Source organism: Takifugu rubripes, chromosome 1, assembly GCF_901000725.2.
Source record: "Takifugu rubripes chromosome 1, fTakRub1.2, whole genome shotgun sequence".
Lineage (NCBI taxonomy): Eukaryota > Metazoa > Chordata > Actinopteri > Tetraodontiformes > Tetraodontidae > Takifugu > Takifugu rubripes.
This window is the reverse complement of record NC_042285.1, coordinates 872,797-893,316: the sequence shown is the minus strand read 5'-3', so window position 1 is coordinate 893,316 and position 20,520 is coordinate 872,797. Positions and strand designations below refer to the sequence as shown.

General features: G+C 52.6%; 3 protein-coding genes across 8 annotated transcripts; 2 read left to right on the top strand and 1 right to left on the bottom strand.

The window, feature by feature from the left end:
- The first annotated feature begins 1,406 nt into the window (after positions 1-1,406).
- On the top strand, positions 1,407-12,849 carry qki2 (QKI, KH domain containing, RNA binding 2). 6 transcript variants are annotated; one of them, XM_011619451.2, is made up of 9 exons: positions 1,407-1,922; positions 3,896-4,044; positions 5,024-5,140; positions 6,806-6,949; positions 7,912-7,999; positions 8,216-8,500; positions 8,834-8,857; positions 9,414-9,488; positions 11,361-12,849. In XM_011619451.2, exons 1-9 carry the CDS (start codon positions 1,781-1,783, stop codon positions 11,381-11,383), a joined length of 1,047 nt encoding a protein of 348 aa, XP_011617753.1. In that variant the 5' UTR covers positions 1,407-1,780; the 3' UTR covers positions 11,384-12,849. The 6 variants fall into 6 exon arrangements, with proteins under 6 accessions (XP_011617753.1, XP_011617752.1, XP_029696240.1 ...); XM_011619450.2 differs by having other exon boundaries at positions 9,411-9,488; XM_029840387.1 differs by lacking the exon at positions 1,407-1,922 and adding an exon at positions 3,574-3,800 and having other exon boundaries at positions 9,411-9,488.
- A 3,291-nt stretch (positions 12,850-16,140) lies between these two features.
- Positions 16,141-18,261, top strand: timm23a (translocase of inner mitochondrial membrane 23 homolog a (yeast)). The gene is made up of 7 exons (XM_003978148.3): positions 16,141-16,539; positions 16,715-16,773; positions 16,845-16,938; positions 17,066-17,150; positions 17,235-17,293; positions 17,398-17,508; positions 17,615-18,261. Exons 1-7 carry the CDS (start codon positions 16,434-16,436, stop codon positions 17,734-17,736), a joined length of 636 nt encoding a protein of 211 aa, XP_003978197.1. The 5' UTR covers positions 16,141-16,433; the 3' UTR covers positions 17,737-18,261.
- On the bottom strand, positions 18,259-20,479 carry LOC101066013 (elastase-1). The gene is made up of 6 exons (XM_003978134.3): positions 20,232-20,479; positions 20,041-20,150; positions 19,267-19,361; positions 18,893-19,173; positions 18,638-18,801; positions 18,259-18,568 (listed from the first exon to the last, which is right to left on the bottom strand). The coding sequence occupies exons 1-6, from the start codon at positions 20,365-20,367 to the stop codon at positions 18,389-18,391; spliced, it is 966 nt and encodes a 321-aa protein (XP_003978183.1). The 5' UTR covers positions 20,368-20,479; the 3' UTR covers positions 18,259-18,388.
- Positions 20,480-20,520: the final 41 nt, after the last annotated feature.

Below are 20,520 nucleotides of genomic sequence, written 5' to 3'. Positions count from 1 at the left end.
GTTTGGGGTTTAAACAAATAAAGATGTGATGAAAGTTGCCGATAATAACCATTTAACCGCGCTAACGTCTGACGGGATAAAGGGTCTGACAGGAGCGGAGGTTACGGGTTCACCTGGGTGTTTTCAGGCAAAGGTCGGGGGGACAGCGGTCCCGATCAGGTCCCACTTGGCCGTGGGCTGAATAAATATGGCAGACAGAAAGAAAAGCAGAGACGGGGCAGAGAGAGGCCCGTGACTGGTAGATGTGTGGCCCTGCTCAGAGGGGCATTGTTGGAACTATGAGAGGACAATGCACTGCCCCCGCCCCGAATACTCGCCATACCAGCTGACCAGCCATTACCAGCACTGCCACCACATTACAATTCCTGCTTGCTGTTCGGACCCACACACACACGCACACACACACACACACACACACACACAGACGCAAGTTTCTTGCAAGTTTAGTTGTACAAGGTGAAAGAAAAATTCATTGTATAACAGTGGACACAGACAAAAGCAGGTGGGAGGTCAGTGACTGATAGAAGGCTTAAAGCAGCGCATGCATGGGCACACACAGTGTCGCCTGTGTGTGTGTGTGTGTGTGTGTGTGTGCGTGTGTGTGTTACAACAAGTTAAGTTTAGATTGTAGCACCTATCTGCCATCACATGTCAGCCACCTGTGGAGAACTGTTGCACACATCACACATTTTATTTCAAGAATCTCAGCAAATGTTTGTGTGTGTGTGTGTGTGGGGGGGGGGAGTTTATCTGAAGGATTGAAAGTTTTAATTTTGCTCAGCTCGTTTCACTTCCTCCCGGGAGAATCGTGCAGTCAGTCGGTGAAGCATTTTCAGTCCCGATCCTGGAGGGACGGGAACGTTCCGACCATCCGCCGTCACTGCTCCACCCGCCGATCCTGCTCAGGGACACATATCAAACACACCCCGCACTGATATGATTGACAGGTGGTTCCAGGTTGGTTGAAGCTGTTGAAGCCCCCGGGCGACACCTGGAGAGGTGTTTTATTGACGTATATGGAGATCTTCTGCCACCTTCTGCCACTTTTTGCCACCTTCTGCCACCTGGGAACAGGCCAGAGAGGGAAAGATGGGCTACCGGACTGGTTATAGTGGGTCACAGGGCCCACTCGCACGGCTGGATGAACTTGTTAAAACGTGGGTGAAGTTCGCTCCAGATAACTAAGAAAATACACGCGCGCGCTTCACGTGACCAGTGGTAGACGGTGACCGGTGCAGCAGAGGTGCGCTTCTTTTCTCCTTCTTTACTTTTGTTGTCGTTGAACGTCGTCGCGCTTGTCCACAGGCCTCGCGAGGAGGGGCGTGCGCGAGCACGAGCCCCCTCCCCTCCGAGCGCGGCCGCACGCGGCGCGCGCCCGCCCTCCAGCCCTCTCGTGCTGTACTGTAATCATATGACAGGGACTCGACCCGCGCCGCAGAATAGCGACACAGGCGGAGGAGCCGGGCGGAGGAGCAGGTACAGCCGCGCAGCGACCCAGCGCCCCTCTCCGAGCAGAACCGCACTTTCTGGACGTCCGGGGAGAAGGCACGAGAGGAGGGGGACCTTCGGAACGAGGAGCGCCGACTCGCCGAAGCTTCAAGAAGATTTGACACAAGTTTGCTGAGTTAGTTGGCGGTGCGGCGGTCAGCGGGTCGCGGCCGGCGGATTCCCCTGGGCTCCTCGCATCGCTTGTCGGGGCGTGTCTGATTTAATTTCCCCTGTAAGTTTTTTTTTTTTCCCCCCCGACTTGCTCGCACACTTTAGAGTTGAAGGACAAGCCATGGTTGGGGAGACGGAGGTTAAGGAGAGACCCAAGTCCAACCCGGACTATCTTATGCAGCTGATGAACGACCGGAAGGTGATGAGCTCGCTGCCCAACTTCAGCGGCATCTTCACGCATCTGGAGCGGCTCCTGGATGAAGGTAACCCCCGTCCGTGTGTCTGTTCTGGGGAGGCTCCCTCCTGAGAGCTGCGGGCTTAATAAAACCCACTTTATTGAAGAGCCACCAGCTCAGCGGAGGAATTCTTCCCGGGCTCCCGGGAAACGCCGCTAATGACACCTGACATCCGCCCAAGACCCAGAAATGTTCGGCACTTTGCACCAAAGGGCTGCAAACTAATAATAAGCACGGCTACAAAAGTTGCTTGGAAAGCCTAATGTGGTTGCCTTAAGTCACACTTTTAATTTACAGGACTAGATGAGCGCTCTCTCTCCCCCCCCCCCCCTCTCTCTCTCTCTCACACACACACACACACACACACACACACACTCTCTGCCAGTTGGTGATGGGAACAAACAGACAGTTGTTAGTCTTTCTCGGTGACCTAATGCGCAGGCTTGTGTGAAGGCTGCAGCCCATCCCTGATCTGGACCAAGAGCATCCCACTGAACACCATGTTAATTTGAGGCGTGCTTTCCACGCCGTGCGCGCCGCCCGTCCGTGCACCCCACTTCCTGCCGTCCCGTGCGCTTTTAAAGTGGAGCGCCGGCCCTTTCGGGGCCGCGTTTGTGCTGGTGCGCGCCGGGATGCAGACTTTGTGCTGGGCGGCAGCAGCTATCAGGACGTGGCAGCCATCACGTTGTGTCACCCTGACCTCCGGCGTGTGACACACACGTCAGCTCAGCGTCCCCGTCCGTCCGAGCCCCCCCCCCCCCCCCCCCCCTTCCCACGCACGATAATGTGACACTCATAGTTCGAATGAGAGGCATTGTTCCACGGCCATTTCCAGCCTGGCGCTGCCCTCGGGCCCAGCAACGTGGACAAGGACACACACCAAAAAAAAATAAAGTTTGTGCGGGACAATAAGGAAACCTGCCGCTCGTGTGCGGCGTCTGATGTGGCGTCTGAGTCCAAATATAAACCGACGGCAGGTTGTCTCACTTCTCCTTTCAGCCCAGCGCGTCCCTGTCTCAGCTGAGCCGTGACACCCGTCCTGCTGCTGTCGGCACATTTGTTTCTGTATTTTCGCCGCTGTTTTAATAGTTGCTTTTGCCCCGTAACAGATCACCAGGGGTTATTAGAGGATCACCATTGTTGCCCCAGCCGTGACTGTAATTATAGAGTCAGTCTGTAGTTATTATGGTCCGACTCATCAGAGCTGCGACACATTCCTGTCAGACTGCTGAGGTCAGATGATATATGCGCCTCAAGGAAGTTATTCTGTCATGAGTGTGTGTGTGTGTGTGTGTGTGTGTGTGTGAGAGGTGAAACCTCGGCTCTGTTGGCGTGTGCTGCGTATGTTTGTGTGATGCAGGAGTCGGTTATTATTGACCCAGCTTGTCATTACAAAGGCATCGGAGACCAACCTCGGTGGAGCAGGCGGGCAGACAGACGGCGGCTCATTAACCGCGGCCTCGTCGCCCCGAATTAACACCAAAAAACGGGATCTGACCAGACGCCCGAGCAGAAATAAAGTTTGTGCAGGGGTTTAGCCGCGCTGCTTTGATTGTGTTTGCGTTTGGAGCCGAGAAAAAGAGGGATTTTCAGCGGCGCGGCGGTAAAGCGAGGCAGCGTTTCTGGGTATCAGAGCCGTCTGGGGCCCATTTGCTGCTTTCCAAACACAGGTGCTAACAGAGGAAAACACGGCTGTTTTCGCTAGCGTTGTTTACACAGCGAGGGGGCATGTGTCCATGTGACAAACAGCTGGATGGGGAAACACCAAAAGACAAACAGAAGGGGCGAAACGATGGGGAGAGAGGAGTTCTGCCCTGGGGTATTAATTCGGCAGGAAGTTAGCCGCCTGTCACGCCAGCGTCTCCTGTAATTCTGTGCGCGTGAGTCACGTCCTCAGAAACGGAGGTGTGAAGAAACGCGATCCGGCCGATGCCTCCCCGCTCCCTTTGCTTCGCCTCGCACTGCTTTCTGATGTGTATGCGTCTGTGTCTCCGCCACAGAAATCGGCAGAGTACGCAAGGACATGTACAATGACTCGGTCAACGGCGGCATGTTCAATGGGCGGGACTTGGAGGAGCTCCCCGAAGCCGTGGGCCCCGTGGTTCAGCTGCAGGAGAAGCTTTACGTGCCTGTCAAAGAGTATCCTGACGTGAGTGCACCAGGCGGCGACCTTTCACCTTTCCGAAGGGTCTCTGTTTACCTTTAGCTGTTGTCGCTCTATCTCCTCTTGCTTCAGAGAAGAGTCGCCACAAACTCTCCGCTTTTATCACGTTACGTTCCCCCTCCCGAGCTCACGCCCGCTGATGTCATCCGCACATGAAATAAATCAATAACGGCCCCGTTTGCTGTTTGCAGGGAGATAAAAATGTAGGAGATGCTTCGTGTCCTCTGGAAGGCCGTTCCATTCCGTCCCCTGATTAATTAGTGTGTTTAAAAAGGTGGATTAAGACTCTTGTCAGGACATAAATCAGAGAGGGCGTAGAGCAACAAAGATGGCCGCCCACGCCAGCGAGGTGATTGACCCAGACTGAAGCGCTCATATGATCTCCTGCAAGCAGCAGTTTGCCAATCACTGAATACAATGACGAGCTGTCCTCGCTCACATGACAGGACTGGACACACGCACACGCACACACACACACACACAGGACCTCATTTGGAAGACGGTTTAGATCACGGTTAAATTTAGAGCCTAGTTCCTCCCAATGGCCACTGCTAATGCGTAGCAACTTTTGCTAACGTAAATAGCGAAATTCAGCTAAATGGCCACGGCGGGCGAGACGGCGGCGGGAGGGCGTCAGAAAGGGGCGTCGGCGACTCCAACACGCGCGCAGACGCGCGGAGGCAGCTGCCTTGTTAATCGCTCAGTGGTCGTGACAGATAAGGTTAAGAGAGCGGCGCTGTCCTGTCATGCCGCTAGCACCAGCCTGTGCCCACATAATGAGCTATTTCGGTCTCCGCTGGCAACATAAACACGCTGCAAATGCACAAATCTCAATGATGCAGCACGTGCACGTTCGCGCACATCGTACGGTGACAGCTCGAGACACCCGAGATGAGAAAGACCCGTCGCGCCCTCAGCTGTGCTTCCTTTTAACCTGTCTTTTGGTGCCTGTCTGTGTGCGCAGTTTAACTTTGTAGGCAGGATCCTGGGCCCCCGCGGACTGACGGCCAAACAGCTGGAGTCAGAGACCGGCTGTAAGATCATGGTCCGAGGAAAGGGTTCCATGAGGGACAAAAAGAAGGTATACGTCTCAATCCACCACACACGCTGTCGCTCTCTCCCTCTGTCTGTCTCTCTCTCGGTCGTGTGGGACGCAGATCTGCTCAGTTAGCATCACGTCTCACAGCTCTTCCTTTAAAACACCAAACACCATCTTGTAGACCAGCTTTCAATGATGTCTGGATGTTAGGAGCCATAAATCCTAACCACACAAATGGCTGTCGGAGATGTTGCTAATTAGCTTGGCTGCTAATAGCCACAGTATCCTTGAGAGTATGAATGTGTCTGCATGAGGGCTCTGTTTTAGGGGCTCGGCTTTTCTCTCCTGTCCTGGTGTTAAGTCCATCTGTTCTCCCTTCCTCTCCCCTGGTGTGTGCTGTTGGACAGACTCGGCTCCAGCTTTCCAAACGGCAGGTGGAGCAAGTCCAGCATTCCAACCCACCCTCTCTCTCCAGAACATTCCCTACCCCGCACGTCCCTAGGAAAGAGAGAGGGAGAGGGACACACAGACACACACAGAGACGGAGAGGAAGGAAAACAGAGACACAGTGGGAGGCAACAGGGGGAGAGCAGAAAAAGATGTTGACTTTTGCTGTTTTTCAAAATGAGACATCTCACTTGACCAAACATCTACAGAGGATCGAGTGTCCGAGCGCACAATAGTGAGCGAGCAGCCTGGGCCGGCTGCATCTGGCCCACTGTTACCACAGGAGGAACCTTTTCAGGTCCCTGGAGGAGCTGTTGAAAAGAGCCAGAACGTCACGTCTTCTCTCACTTCTGCCCCTCCGTAGCCGTTAGCGTCGGCTAGCCCGGGGACAGGAAGCAGTTTCCCGTCTGTTCCAGGCAGCGACTCCAAAGCTGAAGTCTTCCCGGCGAGGTCCAATCACGGAGCTCAGGGCGCTCCCGAGAACGTGACACACAGTCGTGTTGACAATGAAACACGAGAAGGGATGAAAAAAAGCCCAGATCCAGCTAAGGTTCCGGCCTCTCCACAGCTGGTCAGTCCCAGCGTGAGATGGGTGTGGATGTCACGGACCGGGCCGAGCTGCTCGGGCTCGGCCCTCCCTAATCGGACACATCTGGAAAAGCAGACTCCTCGTTGCAGATCCTCCAGATAGGAATGCTTTGTGTTTTTCCGTCTCTTTCTCCGTCAACATCAGCGACTTCTGCTGAATCCGGAACGAGACGAGCGTCGTTGACGTAAGCGCGACGGCTTTCCGGGTATTTTCCTGCCGCTCCGAGACCAAAGCTCCTGATCCAGATGGGGAGCTGGTTCCCAGACACGGGACACGTCGCCTCTCTGGATGATCTCCCCTCTTTGATGCACTCCTTCCTCACGTCACCACGAGTTCACAGTTCCCCGTCTTGGAACGCTTTTATTCCCACTCCTCCGCTCCTCACCGGAATATCAATGAAGTGATTGAGAGATTCTCTGGAAAGAGGAGTGAAAGGAAAAGGAGGAGAGGAGAGGAACCACCTTTGATAAGCTCCCAAAGCTGCCAGGCACGACCTGCAGCTCTATATCTGTGTAGTTTAAGGTCTGATTGAAGGTCGGAGCCAAAGCAGGAGACAAGTGAAGCCCCCCCATGCCCCCCGTCCCCCCCTCGACCCCCCCGTCCCCCCCCGTTCGCAGCAGAGCGCCCAGCCTGTGCCCTGCATTTCAAAAAGGCCTGTTTTTGTCTTCCAGGAGGAGATGAACCGGGGGAAGCCCAACTGGGAGCACCTCAGCGAGGACCTCCACGTCCTGATCACGGTGGAGGACACGCACAACCGGGCCAAGATCAAGCTCCAGCGGGCCATCAACGAGGTCAAGAAGCTGCTGGTACCTGCTGTGAGTACCAGCGCCGCCCCCGGCCCGCTCCACATTACGGCCCGGGCCGGTGCTAGCGCCGGCCCAAGGTGCCGTGTGTTGGTATGCACGGGAGGGGGAAGGGGCTCGCCGCTCCAAAAAGTGTGTGTTTGTGTCTTTTTGTGTTTCTGTGTGTGACTCTCTGTGTATGAGAGAGTATGTGTAAGGGGTTAGGGTAATTAGGGAACATGCATAAAGGGGTTTCCATGGTTACCCCGGGTTGTTTGAAAGGCTGAGGGAATGAATGGAGAGTCTGTTCACTTGTTCTCCCCACTCCATCACTCCTTTCACTCCCTCACAACTCACTTTATTCCCAACCACCGGCTACAGTATTCACTTATCTCGCCGGGCACTTTTTCCTTGGCTTGTTTTCCTCCCAGAGGACGTTTTCCTCGCACTTCTCCACATTTCTCACATTCTGCTCCCCTCCGGCGGAGCTCAGGCGCTCGTCGTGGCGGCGGCGAGCGCCCCAGAGACCCGCCGCCGCCACGGCCCGTGTGACGGAACCGGTCTCGCTCCCCTCTGCGTTAGCTGCAACAATAGAAACGGGCTGAATGGACCGGGGGGGGGGGGTTAAAACGGCACCATCGGCCGTCACTTCCGCTGGAACCTGGCAAAGCCGGAGCGGAATCGGAGTCGTTAGCCGGTGGCGGTGAGGCGGCGAGCACACGTGTTGCTTTAACAGCGCCGACCTCCGCTCCGGCTGTAAATCAGTCAAGCTTTTCACCGCCCGTAACCGGCGGCAACCGGAGCCGCGTAGCCGACACCTAATATGATCCGCGCGGCGCGCTGGCGGCGTTCCGCGTCTCCGCGGCCTCACGTCAAACTGCCTCGGCTTGAGGGCGCGGGGAGGCGGCCCTCGCCATATTGGGGCGTGGGCGGGGCACAAAGGTTGACTGTGGCGACAGCTGATTGTGTTGTTCTCCTCCGGTGTCGGGCTGTAGGCGGAGGGCGAGGACAACCTGAAGAAAGTGCAGCTGATGGAGCTCGCCATTCTCAACGGGACCTACAGGGACGCCAATGTCAAGACGCGTAAGGATGACATCATCATGTGCATGAGGAGGAGGGGCGGTGGGTGGCGGCCCGGCCCGGTACAGGAGTGCCACTGTATGAGCGCACAATGCCCCTGTCTCCCCTCCTAAAGGCTCTTTGTGTCCTCCCCCCTCGCCCCCTGTCTATTGTACGTGCGCGCGCTCGCACGTGGGTGTGCGCACACTTACATTGTGGCCTGTGTTTTGTGTGGCCCAGCCGCCGGCGCCTTCACTCTCGGGACCCCCCAAGCGCCTCGGATCATCACAGGCCCGACGCCCGTCCTGCCTCCGACGCTGCGGAACCCGGCGCCCGTCACCACGCCGACCCTCATGCCCCTGATTCGCCAGATCCAGAGCTCGGCTCTCGTACCGGGGGCCAATCCGCATCCGGCGCTGGTGCAGCAAGGGCCCGAGTCCGGGATCATCTACACGCCGTACGAGTATCCCTACACCCTCACGCCCTCCATATTGGAATATCCCATCGACTCCACCGGAGTTTTAGGTATGTCGATGCCAGACGTTCTCCACTCCCGTACAGAGTCAAAGGATGTATTACGAGAACTGGAGATTTGGCGCCAATGTGGCGCCGCCGTGCACGTCTCCTCCGCTCCGAGGTCGTTTTTAGCGGCGCTATTTCACGTCGAACCTTAAACGTTCCCTACGCGGTGGTGGCCGAACCTGAAACCAGGACTGCGGCTGAGTTGGCCGTAGTAGTAGTAGTGACCTTTGACCTCTGCGGGGGCTCCACGGCGCCCCATTGGCGGCCAAACGCAGCTCTTGTAATACATCCCCAGCACCAGTGGACACATGCTGAGGCTCATTGGTGGGCTAACAGTCCCTTCTTCCTGTGTTTTTGCAGGTATGGCTTTTCCAACCAAAGGCTAAGTGATAGCAAACCTTGCTAGTAAACACACGGACTGGCTTGCAGAGACCCCCCCCGACCCCCCCACCCCCACCCCCCCCCATACATACTTGTCCCGCGAAGCAAACCCCCAGAGTTTGCTGATACTTTAGGATGAGCGACAGTCGTCCCGTAGTCTATTCCTCCTCGTTTCCTGTGTATTAGCAGACTAGCGTTGTGGTGTGACAGCTATTTAACCTTTTTAATAGTCCGGCTTCTGCTTGTAATTTTAACCCGTTTTAAAGAACCTGTAGCTATTTTAGCGCCACTGTTAGCGATCTTAATGTACGTTCAAGCTTATTTTAATGGCTATAGAGTGACTTTGCTTAGAGCTGACCACGAAATCGACTAGCGAGGCTTAAATTAGCAGTTTGGATTCTTTTCTTTAGAGGACGGAGCAACACAGCTTCCGTCTCTTCGAATTCCTGGTTTCACTGATGTCGGGTGAAATGTGTGATGTCTTTCTGATGAGTAACCTGTGTTCTGTTTTGGCAACGTCAATGGCTGTTAGCAGGTGCCATGACCACTAAGGTACGACGCCACGACAAGAGAATCCATCCTTACCAAAGGGTAGTGACCCCAGACAGAGGTTAGTTAGCTCACCAGCCACTTTATGTATATGTGTGCCTGCGTGTGTGCGTGCGCGCTCGTCTGCGTGTGTGTGTGCGTGCGTGTTTGCGTATGTGTTTCGAAAACAATGGACCAATTCAGTTTACATGTGTCTGAACACGGCGTGCCTACGGGAGAAATGAGCGCGGCAGGCGGAGAGGAAGCGGCGTCGGTGTAAAATGTGAAGCAGTATTTGTTGCGGCGAGGGTGAACTAAGTTAGCAGGTTGGGAGGAACCACGCTCGGGGGCCGGCGGCCGCAGCAGTGGGCGGTGATCCCGGGTGGCTGGCAGGCCGGGGCCCTCTCGATCAGAATGGATTACTCCGTTCATGTGACTCGGCCTCGTGATCCGGGAGGTCGGGCCCTCTCCCGAACCTTTTTCTGGTGTTTTTGGTCGTCACTTATCTCTCCACTACTCCTGATCCAGCAAATAACTGTGGGAAGGTGTATTTATAGCCATTCCAGTAGGTTTCCACAAATGTTTTTTTTTATCATTATTATTAATGAAATCCTGTGTGTGCCCAATATTATATATGACATTTAAAGGAACGGTGATCATCTGCTTTGTGAAGGTCATTCAACCCAATATGATCTTTGGTCTTTACTACTAAAAACAGCGTGTGAAGACTACTGAGGTCTGTGTTACGAGCTCTTTTGTATGAAATACTGTTGATTGTGGTCTTATCAGTCGCCCACTGGACTTGATCATTGGGGCTGTTTACATCTTTCATATATTTCCTAGCCAGAGTGGTGCTGTTACCATGTATTTAGCTGCAAAATAAATGTGTATATAGGGATTTAAAGGATTTAAGTGCTTATATGAAGCTTATGGAACAAGATCGCTTGGAAATACTTGTAGTTTTTACTTTGCGTTTTTTTTTTTTAGTTTGTACATTTTTTTTTTTTTTGATTTTTGTTTTTACAGTATGCTTTTTATAGATGAAGTGTCTCCATGTAAACTTTTATTCAAGGTGTGTAGCTACTACTGTTTAGTCACCACTACGGTGGCCATGAAGGCAGTGTTCTTCTGTCTATTTAAGATGCGGTGACCTTCTCGCGGGCCACGCCACTGTTTATGCAATAGAAATGGACTAGCTAGCTACGACATATGTGTGTTTCTGAGCGGTGGCGCTCCTGTTGTACACGATGGACAAACGTACACTAAAAGGCAATAAAGATGATTATTGAAAAACAACAGAAATCTAAAGGAAACCAAAGCCTCGACATTCTTGTAGCTAGTCTGTCTTATTCTCTAAAACCACCATCTCTTAACCTCTCATCGCTGTCCCTTACGGTGTCTCTCTGCTTGCGCCGCCGTCGGGCGCTAACGTAGCGCAGCGGTAATCAATAATCAGTCAATGGTGAGCGTTAATCATCGAGACCTTCTGCCCGCTGCTAAACAACAGCCCAACCTGTCACTAAGGGAAAGTATTTGTGAGGCGCGGGCACTTTTCCCTTGGTTCTAAAGGTCACTGTCTCACCCACACGGAACCACGCCGTCTCCCTTTCTGTCCATGGTTTCACTGTCTGTCTGCGCCAGACGTAGCCCAGCTAGCATGAGTAGGATCACTATAGCAGCAGTCGCACCGCAGGAGGGGCACCGCCGCCATCCGTCACCACACCTCCGGGCGGTTGGCGGAGTCGGAGCGGCGCTGGTGACGGAGGTTCTCCCGCGGTCCCCCCCACCCCCCCCCCCCCCCTGCTGTGCCGCTGCCGTAGATCTGCCTTGTTGTCATCCTGACGCCACTAGCTGACACTAATCACTCTTCTATCTTTTTTCTTTTTATGTCCCCTTTTATGTGCCCTTTTTGTTTCCTTTCCACGTCTGTCCGTCTGTGTCTGTCTAACTCTAGCTGCCACGGCAACTAACCCATGACCCCCTTGACCTTCTGACCTTTCCGCCCACTGATGACCCACCCATCTCTGCCCGCCGCTGCGCTCATTGGCCCAAGGCCTCCCCTCCCTCCCGCCATTCTCTCGGCTCCGCCAACAGGACCGGCACTTTGGGAACGTCACGGCTGCCTCTGCCAAGCGGACGACGGCGAGCGACCTCAGGACCCCGCCCACCACCGAGTCCTAACCTAAGCCTACTGAACGTGCCTTCCAAAGACAGCCTTAAGAATGTTTTTGACGTTTAAGAACCTGTTGTTGCCATGCGAACACACGCAGCCTTTAACTGGGCGGGGCTTCCCAACCCGGCCAATCAAAGCCACCCATCGGATGCAATAATTAGCCGCTAATAACAGGGTAACTACGCTGATAATCCCGCTGATAGCGGTGGCGGCAGCGGCGGCGCCCAAGCCGCCCGTGAAGGCGGAGACGTGTTGATGTTCGGTTGTTTCTCCCCCCGCAGCTTCTGTAATCGCCGTTAAATACTCACACGCTCCTCTGGAATGTCGCAGCAACACGCCGTTACAATGTTTGACTTCTGCCCGTAAAGAGGGAGGCGAGGAGCACAGCTCCGGCAGCGCTCGCGTACCGCCGCGTCCCTTCATTCAGAGCTACTGTAGCTACGGGGGGGTCGGGGTCGGGGGGGGGCTTTTCCTTTATTACACCACAGTATTACAGCTCCAACGACGGTGCCTTTATTTATTACGACCAACGCAACTACGTTACAAATTAAATCCCACAGCCGGGATCAAGGCGCCAGTTTGGTTCTGCGGGGTTAACCCGGGGGGGGGGGGGGGGGGGGGGTGGGGGGGGGTCCGTTTGACCTGTGCTGCGGCGCTAAAGCCACGTGTGAGGTGTGTGTGTGACGCTCACACACCTCCACACAACAGTGTTCTATTTAATCCTGTGTTTGTTCTTATTTGTTGGGTCATTTGATGGTTTTGTTGAAGATGATCTCACCCCCCCCCCCCCACACACACACACACACATGCACACACACACACACATGCACACACACCTTTTGCATGTGCAGCCGCTGATGCCTTCATTAAAGGAGAACGACCGTAACACCTGTAACACGTTGCTGATGTATTTTTATAGCCTATTTTGTACATGAAAATAACATTAAATGACCTTTCCAGATCCAACATGATGCCTTATTACAGCGCGTGTGTGTGGGGGGGGGGCACGGCTCTTCCTCCCGGGCCCGGGGGGGGGGGGGTTAGCACCTCGCTTGCCTCTTGTGCCTTTTGTAAACGATGAGTGTGAAGATTAACTTAGATGGACTCTGTCAAATGTAGGACGCTAACTGTTAACCACTAGTTGTATCTGTGTTTCCTCAACGTAAATGCTCGTGTGTCTCAAAGATGGAGAGGACAACAACAACAACAACAACGTTTAACTTTTAAATAACTCTTTGTACTCTATTAAACTGATAGTTGTAAAAACTAACCAACTTTGTTGCTTCTTCTCTGTAGCTCTTAATGATGCACCTCCGCTGCCATCCTGCATACTAATCAGCACACATCTGAAATGGAGGTGTTAGAAAGACAAACTGGGGGGGGGGGGTCATAAGAGAGGAAAACACACCAGCTCACCATGGTTTCTAGGAGGCATGTGCACGTCTGACAAAGGAGGGTTTACATTGGGAATTGACAGAAACTGATTGCGCAAGCTGCCCTCAAACATCTGCAAAGTAAAATAAAGGCAGGATCGCCTGGTTCCCAACGTGCACCCAACGCCCACATCCTTCCCCCCCCCCCCCACATCCATCCCCCCCCGTGTCCTGCTCGCCCCCTTTGATGTAATTATGGGCTCTTGTTTTACTCTGCGGGTGTTTATTAGCAGTCAAAACACGCGGGCTTGTTTCTCCACCTGGAGTAAAGAGGAAAACCTGCAGAAGCACATTCAGCCTCTCTCTCTCTGCCTCTCAATGTCTCTCTACCTCTCTCTCTCTGCCTCTCAATGTCTCTCTACCTCTCTCTCTCTGTCTCTCAATGTCTCTCTGTCTCTCAATGTCTCTCTCCCTCTCTCTGTCTCTCAATGTCTCTCTACCTCTCTCTCTCTGTCTCTCAATGTCTCTCTGTCTCTCAATGTCTCTCTGCTCCTCTCTCTCTGTCTCTCAATGTCTCTCTGCCTCTCTCTCTGTCTCTCAATGTCTCTCTGCCCCTCTCTCTCTGTCTCTCAATGTCTCTCGGCCTCTCTCTCTGCCTCTCAATGTCTCTCTGCCTCTCTCTCTGCCTCTCAATGTCTCTCTGTCTCTCAATGTCTCTTTGCCTCTCTCTCTCTGCCTCTCAATGTCTCTCTGCCTCTCAATGTCTCTCTGCCTCTCAATGTCTCTCTGCCTCTCTCTCTCTGCCGCTCAATGTCTCTCTGCCTCTCAATGTCTCTCTCCCTCTCTCTCTGCCTCTCAATGTCTCTCTGCCCCTCTCTCTGCCTCTCAATGTCTCTCTGCCTCTCTCTCTCTGTCTGTCAATGTCTCTCTGCCTCTCTCTCTGTCTCTCAATGTCTCTCTCCCTCTCTCTGCCTCTCAATGTCTCTCTGCCTCTCTCTCTCTGCCTCTCAATGTCTCTCTGCCTCTCAATGTCTCTGCCTCTCTCTCTGTCTCTCAATGTCTCTCTGCCTCTCTCTCTGCCTCTCAATGTCTCTCTGCCTCTCTCTGTCTCTCAATGTCTCTCTGCCTCTCTCTCTGTCTCTCAATGTCTCTCTGCCTCTCTCTCTGTCTCTCAATGTCTCTCTGCCTCTCTCTCTGTCTCTCAATGTCTCTCTGCCTCTCTCTCTTTGCCTCTCAATGTCTCTCTCTCACACAAAGAGAAGGGGGGGGGGGGGGGTTCTGCGGTGAATGCAGCGGTGGGTGGCGCGCTCGGCCCCTCTCTGCCCTTCCTGCTCTCATTGTGGGAGTTTTGGGGGTGATATTGAACTTCAGCTTGGAGTTGAGCCTGTTCTGTGGCCACATTCCCACCCCCCACCCCCGATATCAGAGGGAGAGAGAGAGACAAAGAGAGGGGGGGGGGGCTGCAGAAAATCCTCTGGACAGGAAAACGTGTGCATGATAGCAGAGGAGGGAAAGTGTGTGTGTGTGGGGGGGGGGGGGGGGGGGGGGGGGGGGGGACTCTTGTCTGACTGTTTCCTGTTTTCAGTCAAGTTTTCTTGTTGTTCCAGTCTGGTCAGAAACACTCTTCACAAATCTGTTAATGTATTCTGCAGTCGGCCCCCGATGTGGCCGAGGTGGGGGCCCAGAGCTCCGTGTGTGTGTGTGTGTGTGTGTGTGTGTGAGAGAGAGAGACAGGCTGATTTACATTACTGCTCCCCCCACATAAAGAACAGCCCCAGATTTCCTCTGCTTGGCAAATATTTGATGACAGACTGGACGAATGATTTCAGCTAAATAACTCGGAGGTCGTCTAAGCCGCCCCACAGTTGTATTTCAAACACCCCGTTCGCTCGCCCGCCCGCTCGCTCGCTCGTCCTCTTCCCATGTAAATAAGGCCAACTCCCCCTAACTTCTCACACCCCTCTGAGGCAGTTTAAAGACCCAACACTGTCTCCTTGTCTCCTTGACAACCAGCATACACTAGGTTCCTGTCGTGGCCTCTCTGTCTTTTGTGTTTGTGAGCTCAGAGAGAGAGAGAGAGGAAGTGGAGGAGAAGATGGAAACAAGAGTGGATGAAAAAAGATAACAGAGATGACATCACGGCTATTTTGTTCTACTACTCAAAATCTGGTTTGTAGCCCAGTGATGATGATGAGGATGAGGATGATGATGGGGAGGAGGACGAGGACGATTAGTCAGAGGCACAAAATGGGTGGCAGTGCAGCCTGTGTGTGTGTGTGTGTGTGTGTGTAAGAGAGAGAGGGCGAGAGAGAGAGGGAGGCCCAGTGCTGAATGGGGCATTGTGGGAGAGACAGTGGGCACACTGGGCAGTAACAGAGAGAACACTAACTCAAAGATCATGCCAGAGCGGCTGAAAACACCCACACTGGGCGACAATGGCAAACTTCATCGCTCCACTTGGCCTCGTCTGAATACACACACACAATGGCAGGAGCCAAATAAGATGCTCTGTTATTCGGGAAATTCAACACACTAAATTCCTTCAGTGCTTCTATCCTTTTGACCGGCAGCTGATGGATGGGGGCCGAGCATACACGGGCGTGCACGTACGCGTGCGTGTGGTCTTTGCATGGCATCGCGGGTAAGTGCGCGATAAGACGTACACAACCGTGAAACGCACATCATAAAAGCGTCACAGGGAAGCTTTTTTATTCAGGTTGAGGCCCCCCCCCTGCAAACAGCATCATGCAAATTCTTTTTCAGCGCCGTGACAGGGAACAAATTTATCTAAATCGATCTCTTAAATCAGGTCTCATCAACATGCAGCAGAGCTGCAGCTTTGACCCCTCCGTTATTACAGCTGGCTCCTCGTTCACGGGGAGCTCGATGTCGCCCCCTTGCGCCACGCGCGGAGAACTGCAGTACTGCAGTTTTATTATAATTATATCAGATTAGGAGATTAAAATGACACATTAAACGGGAGGCACGAGGACATTGCAAGGACAATTATAAAAAAGACTGTATTTAAAGTTTAATTTGTAAAATTAAAAAGTAAAAAAAAAAGTAAAGTAAAACTAAATCAAACGAATAATTAAGTATTCCATTACAGTAATCAGAAATGGGCTTCATTTTAATTTTCCAACAAGGTGAGATAGGTTAGATAAGATAGATGATTACGTCAACAACGTGACGTAAAAACGGCACGACAGCGGCTACAATTTACGGCAAAGCGTGTTGTTGGAGGTCAATGTTTACAAGGATGCGAGCTCAGTGAACTGATATAAAAATTAGATGTTTTCACGGTTAGTGAAAAAAGAAATCAGGGCGAAGGTACAACATATATATTGTCGGGAAAAGTTCTATTCCTGTCAGTGAATCCGCAGCGTGTCGTTGACTTGTCGTGACTCGAATAGCATCTAAGCTAGCACGCAGCTCCCCCGGCTTTAGCGTCGGCCAGGTGACCGCACGGATACCTACGGACATGGACAACAACTCACAAGGATCGGGCGGCTTCAAAGCCAGCCTCGGGAGTCTGTTTGGAAGTGGTGCGCCTGAATATTCCAATGCGGAGCTCGCCGGTGTTCCCTGTAAGTAAGCTCTGCTGCCTTTGGTTGCTAACATGCTATAGCTGCTAGCATGCTATAGCTGCTAACATACTATAGCTATCTTAAAAACTACGCGTATTAAAGTTGCTTTCATGTCCGTATGATCCAAATGGAAACGTCGATTTCTGCACAATATAACCGACATGTAATGTTTCAGTAAGCGGAATGAGCCCCCTGTCCCCCTATCTTAACGTCGACCCTCGGTACTTGGTCCAGGTAGGTCACAGCTAAATTGATATTTAAGATGAACGTTTGTGCTTCATTTTAACGTGTCCCGGTGTGTTTAGGACACAGATGAATTCATTTTACCAACGGGTGCTAATAAGACAAGAGGACGCTTTGAATTGGCTTTCTTCACCATCGGAGGATCCTGCATGACCGGTTAGATGTCAAAGTGTCTCATCACATCCGTCAAAAAGAGACATGTCTCTCTCTCTGTGTCCACATGGATCAGAGAGAGAGGCTGTGGGACTGTAAAGTTTAACCTTTCTGGCTGTTTTGGTTGCAGGAGCAACACTTGGAGCTTTAAATGGCCTCAGGATGGGTCTGAAGGAGACTAGAGACATGGCATGGTCCAAACCTCGCAACGTCCAGTGAGTGTGACAGTTGGACTTGATCTTAGCAGAATAACGTCTCGTAGTACTTTTTCTTCACAAAAGTCTGTTTTGTGTTCACAGGATTATTAACATGGTGACGAGACAAGGTGCCTCGTGGGCCAACTCTCTGGGCTCTGTTGGTACGATTTTATTTTTTTAAAGGGAATCTTTTTATTTAAAGGGAATCCTCTGGATGATGGGTCCCATCGGTTGACTTTAATGTGTCCCGGTTTTCCCGTTGCAGCCTTACTTTATAGTGCTTTTGGTGTGGCGATAGAGAAGGCCAGAGGGGCGGAAGACGACATCAACACGGTGGCCGCCGGGACGCTTACTGGGATGGTCTTCAAGTCAGCCGGTGGGTTTCTATCGTAGTTGTACTCAGCGGTTTATGCTGAGCCTCCACGTGCTCTTGATCGTGATCTTTTGTCGATATTTCCACTGTTTCCCCACTGTGTTTGCAGGCGGTTTGAAGGGTGTTGCCCGAGGAGGTCTGCTTGGCTTCGCCCTGTCTGGTGCCTACGCTCTCTACAACAACTGGGAGCACATCACGGGCTCGTCATCGTCGGCCCCCAGGCTCTATTAACGTCGCCCAAACACGCATCAACTTCAGGGCCAAATCATTGAGGAGGACGCGGCCTTTAATCACAACTTAAAGTGGGATTTAGACTCAAAGACATTGTCCCTTCTGAGGGAAATGCTAGTTGAGCCCAGTTTGGTCCCTTTTCCTGCATCTGACCTTGAAAAAGAAGCAGCAAATAATCCTGAACTGGTAATCCACCTGTAAACATCCCACAATCCCTCTCTTCTCTGATCCTCTGAGCCGTTCCTTCGCAGTTACCAGGAACCTCTCACAGGATTTTATATATTTTTAATTTGTTCTATATTTGTTTGGAGAAAAATCAATAAACCCATTTCATGTGGCTTCGGCAGTCCCATTGTTGGGCTCAGAAAAGGTTCAAGAGCAAAGAGATTTGCACCCGCGCCGTCCCAGCACCGAGTCTTACATTTATTTATTGAAGCTGTTTTTCTGTGCGTGAATGAAGAAATCGCTGTAAACACACGTCGTTTATGTCCCGAACGCAAATAAATAACCGCTCACTTCAAATTATCTTCTTATCTTGAGCCAGTTTTATTGCACAAATCAGTGTTGCCAACTATGCACAGCACATCCTGTAAACACGGAGCGTTGGGAAGCGCCGTCTCCATGGCAACGGACCGCAAACGGAGCCTCCCGATCAGTGCAGGAAGAAATCCCTGATCCGCGTGGCCTCGATCCAGGGGGTGTAGGCGGCAGTGCGGGTAAAGACGCTGGGCTTGTTCTCCACGGTGCAGCCGATGGGGCCGAAGCTCACCACGCCGTGCACCTCCCAGCGGTCCCGCCCCAGCTGGCACAGCAGGGGGCCGCCGGAGTCGCCCTGAGACGGCGACACGCTCGTTAGCCCATCAGAACCCCACACAGCAACCGTTCTCCGTCGCCCTCTCACCTGGCAGGCGGCCGGCGGGTCCTCCTTGTCTCTGAAGCCGGCGCAGATCATGGTGTCGCGCACGCGGTCGCCCCAGAACTTCTTCTGCCGGCAGGTCTTGAAGTCGATGATGGGCAGCTGTGCTTGATTAAGTGCTTCTGCCAGAGACACGTTCTCCTTCCCACCTGAAACACAGAGAGTTTTTATCCCCGATCCTCCTCCCTGGCATCGTAATCGAGCCGAAGGTCTTCGTGCCTCCTCCCTTCGACCCCTCACCCCGGGTGACGCCCCAGCCGGTGACCCAGCAGTAGTGCCCCGGGCTCAGGCCGGTCTGCTTGCGCGGCAGGCAGGCGTAGCGGATGAAGTTGGAAGGGTTGATGTCTGTCGCCGCTTTCACCAGCGCGATGTCGTAGTCCAGCTCGCTGTGGGTGGGATATCGGAAGCTCTCGTGTCTGTAGATCCGCTTCACCGGGAAAATCCTCTCCACTGACTCGGAACGCTTCAGCTGATGCTTCCCCAGGACGATCCTCCAGCTCCCGGCATCCTCTGCTTTGCCTCTGAAACATACAAGCTCAGTACGGTGTGGCTCTTTTTGGGGGTTTTCCTTTGAAAGCCTTTGATCATCTGAGCCGGGGGAAGAGTTTTCTTACTTCTGGAAACAGTGAGCAGCCGTGAGGACCCAGTTCTTGTGGATCAGCGTTCCACCACAGACATGAATGAAATGTTTGCTGCCCCTGGGACGAACCTGCGGCAGAGAACTGCAGACCTTTACCAACCCCCCATTTATATTACACACTTTAGCTATTAAAGGATTCATTCAAACATACATTTGTAATTACAAATGTGCCGTTACTTTATATATATATATGGATAGCTGCAGTTTACCTTATTTAGTCAACCACAATTAATATAGATTCAATTTTGCATGTTGTTCCATGTAACGGAGCCAAGAGAAAAGCATCTTGTAATTGTTCAAATGGTTTTTACCTGATGCCTGACGTAGCTGCCAGTACATAAATGAGGTATTATGATAATAATAACAACATCCACAAAGGGGAAACATACATTTCTCGCTAAGGAAGGTTCAGTGTTTTTATCATTTACCTGAGCACACATTTCAAGTTAATAAGTCTCGTTTTTTAAATTGTAACTTCCTCATTGCCACCACTAGATGGCGCCAAACCGCATCTGTTATTTTCCGAAAGCGTCACGATGTCTTTAAAACTGCACGAGGATTCTGGTTTTAAGAAGAAACTGCGCGTTTAAACAAACCTCATCCTCCTTATCTGATTATCCGCCATCTCCTGAATGACTTCATACCCGTTTTGATGTCTGAAACTGCTTTAAATCCAGTCAGCTCCAGATATCCTGAACATCAGAGAGCTCTTTAGAGAGTTCTCCTAAAACCCGACCGACGGATTTACCTGCAGAGACACCTGCCATGGCCAGGAGTGCGGTCTGGCCTCGTTCCCAGACACAATCCTCTCCGCCATGTTGGGCTTGAAGTGAGCCATCCCACAATCCGTGGGCCAATCTGGGAGCAGAAAAAGCCCAGAAGAGCTGTCAGCACAGCTGATATCTCAGCGTTGCTGTGTGTCTCTGTGTGCTTCCTCACCCAGGTGGAGCAGCTTGTGCTGAGGTTGGCGCCCGGGCGTGAGCGTGTATGCAGCTGCAGGCGGGGATGCCTTGCTCAAAAGCAGCAGCAGCAGCAGCGACAGAGAGATGAGCGGCGGAGGTCCGGGCACAGCCATCGTCTTACGCAGATTCGCCAGCAAACATGCAGCCCGTGCTATTTATACCAGCACGCGCAGATGTACATACACAGGTGCACATACAGAACACACACCTCCGGGGACAAAGAGCGGCGGCACAACAAAGGCCGAGCGCTGGATTGTTCTCCTGTA

Bases quoted from the DNA above. Each gene is read 5' to 3' on its own strand.
- LOC101066013 (XM_003978134.3), bottom strand. From the start codon at position 20,367: ATGGCTGTGCCCGGACCTCCGCCGCTCATCTCTCTGTCGCTGCTGCTG. The intron at 19,174-19,266 runs GTAAGAAAACTC...TGTATGTTTCAG, and splicing joins GCTGCTCACTGTTTCCAGAA to AGGCAAAGCAGAGGATGCCG. The intron at 18,569-18,637 runs GTGAGAGGGCGA...TCGCCGTCTCAG, and splicing joins ACCCGCCGGCCGCCTGCCAG to GGCGACTCCGGCGGCCCCCT.
- timm23a (XM_003978148.3), top strand. From the start codon at position 16,434: ATGGACAACAACTCACAAGGATCGGGCGGCTTCAAAGCCAGCCTCGGG. The intron at 16,774-16,844 runs GTAGGTCACAGC...CGGTGTGTTTAG, and splicing joins ACCCTCGGTACTTGGTCCAG to GACACAGATGAATTCATTTT. The intron at 16,939-17,065 runs GTTAGATGTCAA...TTTTGGTTGCAG, and splicing joins CGGAGGATCCTGCATGACCG to GAGCAACACTTGGAGCTTTA.
- qki2 (XM_011619450.2), top strand. From the start codon at position 1,781: ATGGTTGGGGAGACGGAGGTTAAGGAGAGACCCAAGTCCAACCCGGAC. The intron at 5,141-6,805 runs GTATACGTCTCA...TTTGTCTTCCAG, and splicing joins CCATGAGGGACAAAAAGAAG to GAGGAGATGAACCGGGGGAA. The intron at 8,858-9,410 runs GTATGGCTTTTC...AATGGCTGTTAG, and splicing joins TTCTTCCTGTGTTTTTGCAG to CAGGTGCCATGACCACTAAG.